The sequence below is a fragment of the Gopherus flavomarginatus genome, chromosome 9 (genome assembly GCF_025201925.1).
Source record: "Gopherus flavomarginatus isolate rGopFla2 chromosome 9, rGopFla2.mat.asm, whole genome shotgun sequence".
NCBI lineage: Eukaryota > Metazoa > Chordata > Testudines > Testudinidae > Gopherus > Gopherus flavomarginatus.
The window spans coordinates 23,840,441-23,853,027 of record NC_066625.1 but is presented as its reverse complement, the minus strand read 5'-3'; the positions used below and the strand labels follow the sequence as shown (position 1 = coordinate 23,853,027).

Sequence of the window (12,587 nt, the reverse complement as noted above, 5' to 3'; positions counted from 1 at the left end):
AGTATGGGGTGGAAATTGACAGCTCGCGACCCCCCCATGTAATAATCTTGCGACCCCCCCGACGGGTCCTGACCCCTGTTTGAGAACCCCTGCTGTAGGGCACCCTACATGCTTCCAATGCCTGTGCTAGTCTGGAATTGCTATACCCAGACTGGAGTTGGAGGAAGAACAAGGGTATTGTGCTTAAGGCCCTAAACTGGGATTCAGAACTGATCCAATTCCCATCTCTGCCTCAGACTTTCTGTGTGGTCTTGGGCAACTCACTTAATTCCTCCATGCCTCAATTCCCCATATGTAAAATGGGGATAACCTTGGCAACCCTCAATCCAAACTACATCATGGTATATGTACACATAAAACTTCTGCTTAGGTGCCTGGCGAATCCACGTCTGGCTGACAAGCCCAATTCGAGAGCACCACTTGCCTAACTCACAAGGGTGCTGAGGAAAAATTTGGCAATATTTGTGAGGCACTTGGATAATACAGCGACTGCCAGAGAAAAAACGGTAAATAGGTTGAGTGGAAGTGTAGATGGGGCTGCTTAGAGCCAAAGTTCAGGCATCCATTAACATTCTGTTTGCAGTATACTGTACATGCCCAAACTTTAGGGAGGTTTGGTTTCATGTCAAAACTTCACAGCTGGTTTGCATCTTCACAGTGTGAACCAAAATCCCAGATTCAGACACATTAAACTCTGAGTGTGTGTGGATCTGGATCTAAATTTGCAGTCTGAGTCCTTCCCAAGTTCTGTGTGCTGCAAATAGAGCTGTGTGGAGGACAGAAGTTCTCTCCTCAGAAAGGAAATGAGATTTTGAAATTTGATGTAGTTCCAAATAGGTACAAAACCTGAAAATTTCAAAATTCTCCATGAAGGAAAATTCCCCATGAAAATTAGCTTCAGGTTGATCAAAACCTCTTTTCAAAACTATTAAAATGTTTCATTCATTTTTATTTTGTATTGATTATAATATAATACAAAATTTTAAAATGTGAAGTGAAATATTTTAAAATGAAAGACTGAAATGTTTAATTCTGAGATGTCAATATAAGACATTTCAGCGTTGTTGGAATTCTTTTTCTCCAGGTTTTCTTCAGAAATTAAATTATGACTAAATTGACCGGCATTCACAAAGTGTTTATATGTTGTCAGAACCACATAATCCAACAGAATACAGTTCCAGCTGAGTTTCTCTGACCAGATATAGCTGCAAACATGTGTATTTAGAATTGGTGGGAGGTTGTGTCCAGATGATGTGCCTAGATACTGGCATGGCTTCCCACCAAAAACCATAGGTGTGTGAGGGAGAAGTCAGAACAAGACTGTAGGTTGACTTTTAGTATCCAAACCTCCTATACCCTGCAGATGTGGATTTTCAGCAGGCTCTCCCCTTCATTTGGATTGTGACCTCCCTCTACCCCCATTGTAAATGTGTGTTAGGAGCCACGTCAACCAGTTCTCTCTCCCACGCCATTATTTTTCTCCTCCCATGTGTTTTCAGCATTAGCTTCTCAGCAAGGGGATTAGTCGCACCTCCTTCCTCTGGCTTCTCCTGAAATATGACGATGATTCAAATGAAAATTGTTAAGAATCCCTTGCAGTTACAGGGTGATTGGAATGAGGCAGCTAGATCCACAGTTAGCTTAATTAAAGATAATCCAACAAGGAAAATAAGTCACCCAGAAGGCAAAAAGCTGAAAGTTGAAGAGCTAACATGGCTGCACAGTTACAACTCATCCTGCTAACTACTAAGAGTGCAACTGCAAATGTTTTAAAGGCTATTATGGAAAGGTAAACACGGAAAGCTAGCCTGGATGTGGCAGCATTACAGAGGACACACCCTACGAAGGGGAACTACACCACTGCCTTCCTTTGAATTAGTTTAATCCATGTATGTAATGCACTGTGGAGCCTACGTGATGTTGTCTCCATCACAACAAAAATGAACAAATTTTACAAAAACGAACGAAGATTTTCATGACTAAACTGAAGTGCCAAGTCAAGCTTCTGTTTGAGTTCAGATCTGCCTTCCTCTAGCCCAAGCTTCCCTCTAAAGACATGTTTGAATCTAACCACTTAAAGGACTATCTACTATTGCTAGAGTTCCAATCTTATATTTTTTCTTTAATGTATTAGCTGAAAACTAGGGCTAAATGTTAACAGCTGAAGGTGGGGTGGGAAAGGAGAGACTATCCTGTCAATTTTTGTTTTCTCAATGGATATGTTATGGTGTTCCTTGGGGTTTCTCTCTCAGAGCTGAAATAATAAATGTACAAAGCCAGGGGACCTGGCAGCTCTTGTCACTGAAAACTAAACCACCCAAATGCCACACCTTCATTTAGGCAGTTGTCCTGAAAAGCTTCTGTCACGCAATATGACATCACAGTATCATGGATAAATCAGCATGCTAGATGCGTGAATTTATAGGTTAAACACCATGCTTGTTTGAGTCAACCCTGCCTGCAGCTACCGATCTGGATCACCTCTGTGCACTTTCTCCTCTTTTGTGCTCTGATGGAATTATCATAAAACCAACTTGCCTAGAAGGTCTCATTCTTGACTGAATATCTTAATTGCTTGATAACACTATTTCCCCAGCCTATAATTTATCTGGTAGACTGTGTTGAAAGGTCCATGTAGAACACACCTGCTATGCTCCTGAATGGAAGAGATATGCTTGAACCTGATGTGATTTCAATCACATGTTAATGGAAAATGGCATTGCTGTGGATAACAAGGGGGCATAAGAGGAAAATGGCTATATAGGAACAAGAGTATAAAAGTATCAGAGGGGTAGCCGTGTTAGTCTGGATCTGTAAAAGCAGCAAAGAGTCCTGTGGCACCTTATAGACTAACAGACATATTGGAGCATGAGCTTTCGTGGGTGAATACCCACTTCATCGGATGCACGTAGTGGAAATTTCCAGAGGCAGGTATATATATGCAAGCAAGAATCAGGCTGGAGATAATGAGGTTAGTTCAATAAGGGAGGATGAGGCCCTCTCCTAGCAGTTGAGGTGTGAACACTAATGGAGGAGAAACTGCTTTTGCAGTTGGCTAGCCATTCACAGTCTTTATTTAATCCTGAGCCGATGGGGTCAAATTTGCAGATGAACTGAAGCTCAGCAGTTTCTCTTTGAAGTCTGGTCCTGAAGTTTTTTTGCTGCAGGATGGCTACCTTTAAATCTGCTATAGTGTGTCCAGGGAGATTGAAGTGTTCTCCTACAGGTTTTTGTATATTGCCATTCCTAATATCTGATTTGTGTCCATTTATCCTTTTACGTAGGGACTGTCCAGTTTGGCCAATGTACATAGCAGAGGGGCATTGCTGGCATAGGATGGCATATATTACATTGGTGGACGTGCAGGTGACTGAACCAGTGATGGTGTGGCTGATCTGGTTAGGTCCTGTGATGGTGTTGCTGGTGTAGATATGTGGGCAGAGTTGGCATCGAGGTTTGTTGCATGGATTGGTTCCTGAGTTAGAGTTACTATGGTGTGGTGTGTAGTTACTGGTGAGAATATGCTTCAGGTTGGCAGGTTGTCTGTGAGCGAGGACTGGCCTGCCACCTAAGGTCTGTGAAAGTGAGAGATCATTGTCCGGGATGGGTTGTAGATCCCTGATGATGTGTTGGAGGGGTTTTAGCTGGGAACTATATGTGATGGCCAGTGGAGTTCTGTTGGTTTCTTTCCTGGGCTTGTCTTGCAGTTGGAAGCTTCTGGGTACATGTCTGGCTCTGTTGATCTGTTTCCTTATTTCCTTGTGCGGTTATCATAGTTTTGAGAATGCTTGGTGAAGATTTTGTAGGTGTTGGTCTCTGCCTGAGGGGTTGGAGCAAATGCGGTTGTACCTCAGTGCTTGGCTGTAGACAATGGATCGTGTGGTGTGTCTGGGATGGAAGCTGGAGGCATGAAGGTAGGCATAGCAGTCGGTGGGTTTTCAGTATAGGATGGTGTTAACGTGACCATCACTTATTTGCACCGTGGTGTCTAGGAAGTGGACCTCACACGTAGATTGGTCCAGGCTGAGGTTGATGGTGGGGTGGAAGCTGTTGAAATCATGGTGGAATTTTTCCAGAGTCTCCTTCCCGTGGGTCTAGATAATGAAGATGTCATCAATGGTGTTCACACCTCAACTGCTAGAAAAGGGCCTCATCCTCCCTGATTGAACTAACCTCGTTTTCTCCAGCCTAATTCTTGCTTGCATATATATACCTGCCTCTGGAAATTTCCGCTACATGCATCCGACGAAGTGGGTATTCACCCACGAAAGCTCATGCTCCAATACGTCTGTTAGTCTATAAGGTGCCATAGGACTCTTTGCTGCTTTTAAGAGTATAAAACTTACCCATTGGACTGTTTTTACCTCAGTTAGCTAGAATATTCTTATTTGCTTCCAATTCCTAGCATGTGTGATGTTGCTAGAGCCAGTGGAGTGATTGCCAAGTTCCAGCCCAGAGATACCTGCATTTCGGTAGTAAGTGTGATCCCTTATAAAAAGGACTATTTAAATAAATTGACTCTCTCACCAACAGAAGTTGGTCCAGTGCAAGATATTATCTCACTCACCTTGCTTCTTCCTCCATGAGCAGACATCAGCAGGTAGTGCTACCTATCATTTGTATGTATGAAGTAGACTCAGAACCACAAGTAATGTTGCATTGCAAATTGATCTCTACCAGGCAACTAACATGCCTTTATCACAACAAACACTGCCCTCTGTTGCATGAAGTTATTTTATTCCTGTCATTTTTAAGCCAAATGTAGGTCTCTCGATTACATCTAAGGCTACTCTCAGGAAAGATTCTCATCAGTCATCAGTAGTTTTCTCATTAACTGACTAGTGCTAGGGTTTGTTTGTTTTTTTATTAGCTTTTGAAAATCTAAATCCTGACAGTAAAGGTAGTGCTATGCCAAACTTTTTCAATGTTACCAGTGTAATGAAAAGGTTTAAAAAATTTTGACAAGCCCATAGACCTAATTATCAAGTAACCCTAGGCTATTTTATGGAAATGTCGTGTAGTACAAAGCTTGGTGTGCGTTTGCATGGTTTTGACCCAAATCACATCACACTTTGCAGTTACAGCAAAATTTTACTTTGATTTTTGTTTGTTTGTTTTAATTGAAGGGTGCAAATATTTATGAATCAAACAGTGGGGGAAAATTTGCATGAATCCCTGCAAAGGTTCCCATGGCTTTAAAGGAGCATTCTAGCTGGAAGATAAAGCTCGCTACAGGCTAAGTTATGTACAGGCACCAGAGATGACCAACTTCCCACACATCTCCGTGAATAATGTTGACCGGACTTTCATGACAATTACTTGTTCAAATAACTTTCTTTAAAAAGAAACAAAGAGTTTCAAATATGTGGAGACAGGGTTGAAGGTAAAAAGGATTCAGCTTCTCATTGAGCCGCCTCTGCTTTCAAAGGAGCCTTGCCAGCAAAACCTGGTGGTGTGGCCTCCTATTCTTGGTAAATATTTAATCTCCCCTCTGCCAGATGAATGAAGGGTGTTGATAAGCTCCAGAGGGAGATAGATCCAGTCATAGGTGTGGTCAACACTACAAAGTTAGGTCAACCCAGCAACGTCGCTCAGAGGTGTAAAAAATCCACACCCCTAAGTGGTGTGGGTAAGCTGACCTAATCCCCAGTGTAGACAGCGCTAGGTCAACAGAAGAACTCTTCCATTGACCTAGCTACCATTTCTCAGGGAGGTGGATTAACTACACCAACAAGGAAACCCTCCCATCAGTCTAGGTAGTGTCTGCACTGAAGTGCTGCAGTGCAGACCCTCCCCCCTTGAGGGGTCCCAGAGCCCAGGCACCAGTCTGAGTCCAAACATCTACACTGTAATTTAATTGTACTGCATCCTGAGCCCCATGAGACCAAGTCAGCTGACACAGGCCAGCTGCCTGTATTTTGTTGTAGTGTAGACATTCCCTGAAGCTTCTGAAGGAATAAATAAAAAGCAAGGAGTAACTGAAGGTAATGGAGGGTCTAATGGCAAAATGTGCAATCTTAAGGAAAAGGCCACTTTTTTTTCTTAAAGAAGAGGTGAGACCCTGATGCACATTAAGGCATGCATAGGAATCTGCCCCACAGATATGGGGGAGTGTCATATAAGGGATAGAAAGTACAATAATTATTCATACTTACGTTCCATCTATTTTTTCCACTCCATGATAGAAGCTGATGCTGTCCGATGTGTTCCTCAGATTATAACACTTCTCATCAATAAAATGTGCTGAGTTTTTGTCAGAAAGATCTCTCTCTAGTGCGTGCTGTGCATCTCTGTTGATACTGCAAAGAACAAGTTCTTACATTAAAATATAATCCATCTTTAATCAGCACATTTACTTTGGCATTGCTTACAGATTAACTGGTTCCTTTCATTTCAGTCCTGTATAGCCTGACTTCCGCCCTTCTGATCCTACAGTCCATTGGCTTCTGCTGGGTGGCATGGACAGCATGAGCTTATTGCACTGACAATTGGGTTAGAGAGCATGTTTAGGGAAGTGGTAGCTATGGCATATTCTCTCCTCCATAAGAAAGGCCATACTGGATCAGACCAATGGTCAGTCTAGCCCAGTATCCTGTCTTCCAACAGTGGGCAATGCCAGGTACTTCAGAGGGAATGAACAGAACAGAACAATTATTAAGTGATCCATCCCCTGTCATTGAGTCTCAGCTCCTGGAAGTCAGAGGCTTAGGGACACCCAGAAAGAACACAAGGTTGCATCCCTGACCAGCTTGGCTAATAGCCACTGATGGGCCTTTCCTCCATGAACTTACTTTTTTGAAGCCAGTTATACCTTTGACCTTCACAACGTCCCCTAGCAATGAGTTCCACAGGTTAACTGTGCATTGTGTGAAGTACTTCCTTATGTTTGTTATGTTAAATCTGCTGCCTACTATTTTCATTGGGTGACCCTGGGTTGTTGTGTTATGTGAAGGGGTAAATAACACTTCCTTATTCACTTTCTCCACACCATTCATGATTTTATAGACCTCTATCATATCCCCCCTTATTCATCTCTTTTCTAAGATGAACAGTCAGGGGTGATGGCAGCTGTACAGGCCCAGAATTTCCATGATTGGAAGTATCAGGAGAGCAAGCCACCAAGGTCCCAGGTGTTTGATCTGATGCACCTTGCTCGGAAGTGACTATGGCCTTAGGCATGTAGCTCGGAAAATATTTTGGAGATGTTGGTCATAGACCAATTTATGCAGAGACTATCGCCAGACCTGCGTGTGTGCGTAGGCCAGCACAACCCATTCACCTATGATAAAACAATCGTGCTGGTAGAGAGACAATTGACAGCCAGGGAATTGACCTATCTACCTAGGGAAGGCCCCATACGAGGCAGGTGACCAACACTAACACCAGGGGTTCAGGTGACCAGACACCTGGGGACCCTTACGTGGAAGAAGAGGGAGGCTAAAGACCAGACAGGAATCCAGGAGGATGGGAATGGATTGGGTGGGGGGAAACCACAAGGCTAAACCTCCTAACCTAGGAGAAGTAATTATAGGTGTTACAGGTGTGGGAAGCTGGGTCACATAGCAGCCCAGTGCCCTAACCTCGAAGAGCCCATGCAGTGTAATCTCGAGGACTGGAGTGGCCCATGCTCCCTCCTCAACCTTGTGGGGGTCGCAGTCACCCCACACAAATATACAAGGCCAGTAAAAGTGGATGGGGTAGAAATCATAGCGCTCGTAGATTCCAGGAGTGCTATTACCCTGATCTCAGGTAAACTAGTAAAGTGCAGCCTGTTAACACAGGCTGAATGTACAATGGTAACATGTGTCCATAGGACTGTTAGCTACTACCCCATTGTACCAGTAAAGTTAGAAGTTCAGGGAAATGTCACTCAGGTGAAAGTAGGGGTGGTCCCACACCTCCCTGTCCCATGCTCATCGGAAGAGGTTTTCTTGGGTTTGGAAACTTGCTCTCACTGGAGGGGTCAGAGGAAGAGGAGCTCCCGAACTGAGGGAGGCCTCCACAGCAGAATGTTCTCCCTCAATGTTGGTGGAAGTATCCCAGGAACTATTCCTCGCCCCTGGGGGAGGCTGAAGACCAAAAGGAAAAAAAGGGCTGCCTAGGCGTTGGGTTCCCAAATCCTGCTATAAGGACAAAGGGCTGCCTGTGTAGGTGGGCAGACACAGGCTACTAAAAGAAAGGACCCCGAGATGCAGGAAGGTTCAGAAACTGGTTCCGACACACACACACACCCCACCCCCACAGAGCCGGCTGAGAGAGTAGAATAAGATCCCTCAGAGTTCCAGCTGATAAGTCCTGGGAGGGCAACTTTCGGATGGGACCAGGTGGAGGACTCAACAGGGTATGAGAGCACCAGGAAGGAGGTGGCCAAGATAGATGGAGTACCCATAGCAGGGAAAAACTTGAGTGCCCAGGCCTTACTTCATAATCAAGAAGGACCTCCTGTACCTGGTTGTGTGTGTGCAGGAGCAAGAGGTACACCAGCTCCTAGTACCCTGGAAACACCAGAGGGCAATATTAAACCTTGCCCACAGTCACCTTTTTGGAGGACGTGGGGGCAGAGAAAACCCAGGCACAACTCTTGTGCAGGTGCTCCTGGCTTGGGGGTACATGAGACTGTCCAGCAGTACTGCACCTCCTGTCCAAATATCAATTGCACAGCCGTCATCTACATCTAAGAGTCCCTCTGGTACTTCTGTCGATCATTGAAGTTCTGTTTGAGCAGATCGCTATGGAAGCATTACATTACTGCCTGCTCAGGCATAGATTTGTCCTTGTAACTGACCATGCCTCTCTTCAATAGATGCAGCGAAACAAGGAGAAGAACTCCAGGGTAACCAGGTGGTTCTTGTCTCTCCAACTTGTCCAGTTTCACATGCAACATAGAGCAGACAGCTGCCATTGCAATGCTGATGGTTTGTCACGTGTGCACTGTATAGTGTCCCAAGCTGCCCAACCTCTTGATGTTGAGCAGTGGGGAGGGATATATGACAGACCCAGACCGGTTGGGTGCAGGAGTCTGGTAGAAGGAAAACACACTGCACGTTGGATGAATAGTTTTCTGTTCTCTGAGTGACCAGGGAAGGCGCTGCCCCAGAGCAGTCAGGAAGGCGCTAGAAACAATTGAGTCAGGCAGACTCCATAAGACACCTGGAACCAATTAAGAACTGATTAGAAGCAATCAAAGGAAATAGGCTAATCAGATCACTTGAAGCCCATTTAGAACCAACTGGGACTAGTTTAAAAGGAAGCCCCTTGACAAAGGCCAGCTGGTAGGAGCTGAGAGTAGGAAGGTGTGCTGAGGGAAGACTGGGAGAAAGAAAGTGTGCAGTAAAAGACTCAAGAGAACAAGTGTGGTCAGGTACCTATGAAGGACCGTTTGGGGAAGTAGCCCAGGGAAGGCCTATAGCTCTGGTAGTATAGGAAAACTACCTGTTTTTGCTGTCAATTATGGTCCCTGGGCTGGAACCCAAAGAAGAGGGAGGGCCTGAGTTTCCCCCCAAACTCTTCCTACACACATGCAAATACTCCCTGAGAAGGAAAACAGGGACTAAAGAGCGTTCTTATGCCAAACCCATTGATTGGCCGATGATGAAGGTGACTCAGTAAGCTGTAACCCTTGCCTCTAGGAGGGGAGAGAGGCTACATTGAGGGTCACAGCAAACCTCTGAGGTAAACCCTAACTGCCTAGAAGCGCAGGATGCCCCCCCACCCCAGGCAAAGCTGGTGCTCTGCCATAATATTTTTATTGAGATGATGTGTCCAGGATGGCACACAATATTCAAGGTATGGGTTTACCCTGGCTTTATACAGTGGCACTATGATATTTTCTGTCTTATTAGCTATCCCTTTCCTGATGGTTCCTAACATTCTGCTAGCTTTTTTGTCTGCTGCTGCACACTGAGTGGATGTTTTCAGAGAACTATCCACAATCACACTAAGATCTTTCTTGAATGGCAACAACTAATTTAGAACCCATCATTTTGTGTATATATAGTTAGGGCGTTTTCCAATGTGCATTATTTTGCATTTATCAACATTGAATTTCAGCTGCCATTTTGTTGCCCAGTCACCCAGTTTTTTGAGATTCTTTGCCATCTGCTTGGACTTAGAATCATAGACTGTCAGGATTGGAAGGGACCTCAGGAGATCATCTAGTCTAACCCCCTGCTCAAAGCAGGACCAATTCCCAATGAAATCATCCAACAGATTTTTGCCCCATATTCCTAAATGGCCCCCTTAAGGATTGAACTCACAACACTGGGTTTAGCAGGCCAATGCTCAAACCACTGAGCTATCCCTCCCCCTATCTTGAGTCATTTTGTATCATCTGCAAACTTTGCCACCTCACTGTTCACTGTTTTTTTCCAGATCATTTATGAATATGTTGAACAGTAAGGGTCCAGTACAGATCATTGAGGGACCCTGTTATTTACCTGTCTCCACTGTTAAACTGACCATTTATTCCTGCATTTTGTTTGTTGTCTTTTAACCACTTACTGATCCATGAGGACCATCCCTGCCCCACCACTTAACCTCTGGTATTTCCATCTGGACAGCTCAATACATTTTAAAATCATCATTTTGGTGATGGGTGGATGGCTAGAAAGGATAGAGATAAAGATTGGCTGTTTTATGCATTATGCATCTGTAGCGAAGTCCAAACTAGCTTTTGAAGTTTCCATCCTCCTGTCTTGGAGAGGAAAAGGTAGGAGACTTGCAACGGGAACACCTGAGCCAGCTATGTTGCTATGGGTGGGAGGCAGAATGGAAAGACAAGTAAAGTGTTCAGCTCTCCCAACCCTGCAGATTTTGGAGTCAGATTGACCTAAAGCTAGTCACGTTTTGGGTGGGTAGAAAGCCACAACCTGCCTCTCTGGTGTTACTGCTCATCCTGCCCACAAGGAGGGGATATGTGGCTCCATTTTTGTTTTCTTAGCCACATGGAACCTTTGTAATAACTTCTCTTCCTTTTGCTTCTACCACAGCGGGGGACACCCGGCCCTTTGACTTCAGTGGGAAAGATCAAGACCCTGTTTTTCTCAGTAGTAAGAGATTTGCTAGTACCTTGGCATTTAAACTCAGCAATATATCTTCTGTCAATACTTTTCAACTGAAACATTATAATCTGTATCTTCCATATTGGGTCATAAAACTGTATAAAAGTTAACTTCGCAATCACAGCCAATGAAAGTGAGTAGAGTTCATGCTACCAAAATATAAACTTGGCTTTTATTTAGTCAGTATTAAATACAAAATTATTTTAGGTGTTGCAATAATGAGTGGCAGAAATGCACCTCAGCTTGACTCATATAACTGTACCATTGACAAGAACAGTAATTATAAAATCTATTTATATATATCTTTCCCATGTGGCCTAACCATCATGTATAATCATCTCCCTTTGATGTGTGCCTGCTTCCAGTTATACTAATGGCAGTTTTGCACCTAGCAAGGAGAGAATAGAGACATGAATCTTTTTGTCCATATCATTATTGAGTAGTTGAAGGAAGTGAATGTAATCAGACTTATCAAATCAGATATTATTTATTCTAGAATAATTTACCTTTCCCAAGGAAACTGGATTCAGTTCCCCTTTCTTTTAGATGGGGTTTAAATGCAAACACTTACCCCAACTGTTGATCAATTCTTTCTGCAAGTTTTCTCATTCTTTCTTGACAAGACTTGAACAAGTCAACCTCCTATAAGGAAAAATGTCCAACTGTTAATACTGTGATTACATTAATTTGCTCCAGTGTATATAAAATAAACTTTACTATTCTGCAGCTTACATACATACCCATCACATATCTAACTGCCCTGAGGGAAGCTGAGAATAATGTCCTTTGTCAGTACTGAGATGATATACTGTGCACGAATCAAAACAGGGCGCATTTGATTTCGTATTCTCTTCCTCTGGGCAATAAAGCTGTACCTTAACACTGACACAATTAGTGTTTATGGCTTGTTATGTAATATCAAGCACATTAGTAGATAGGTCCACCCTAACAAATATAGGGTCAAATTCTGCTTGACTTAGGCATGCTAGAGACATTTCAGATCTGAGGCTTAGACCATTAACCCACACTCCTTAATTTCTCACTCACATTCCCTGAGGGAAAAAATTGTGTTATCTTGGAGTTTAGTTTGAGAAAAATCTCGCTTCAGGGGAAAACTCTTTATGAATACTATTATAGTTTTCTTCAGAAGGACCAATATGAGCCAAGAGCTTCAAAGTTGAAGTTCACCTGTCTTCATAAAACCAAACTCAAACACACGATATTGGAAACCATGTAAAGACCGTAATTATGGTCTCCCAAACAACCTTAATTTTGCCTTTGTACTGTCTCACTGCTTCCCTTCTTCAATCCATTGTATCATTCATACCTAGCTTATAAGATATAGTTTTATATACACGAGTTTACAAAACTCTGAACATATTTTCTGAAGTGGTTTTAGGAGTCTTTAAGACACCTTAAATTTAAAAAAAAAAGTATTTGTTCAGTGTGATTTTGGAAAATAGCAGCTTCTAGACTTGAGCTTCTCTGATATTAAGTAATGAGTCTTTACTACCATATTGCCTTTGC

General features: G+C 43.3%; 1 protein-coding gene across 1 annotated transcript in view; it reads right to left on the bottom strand.

The window, feature by feature from the left end:
• Window positions 1-12,587, bottom strand: part of TEKT5 (tektin 5) — a 54,489-nt gene that overhangs the window by 37,977 nt on the left and 3,925 nt on the right. The window contains exons 3-4 of the mRNA XM_050966463.1: window positions 11,632-11,702; window positions 6,156-6,299 (exon numbers count right to left, since the gene is read on the bottom strand). Coding sequence (XP_050822420.1) covers window positions 6,156-6,299; window positions 11,632-11,702 — 215 coding nt within the window. The remainder of the gene's footprint in view (window positions 1-6,155; window positions 6,300-11,631; window positions 11,703-12,587) is intronic.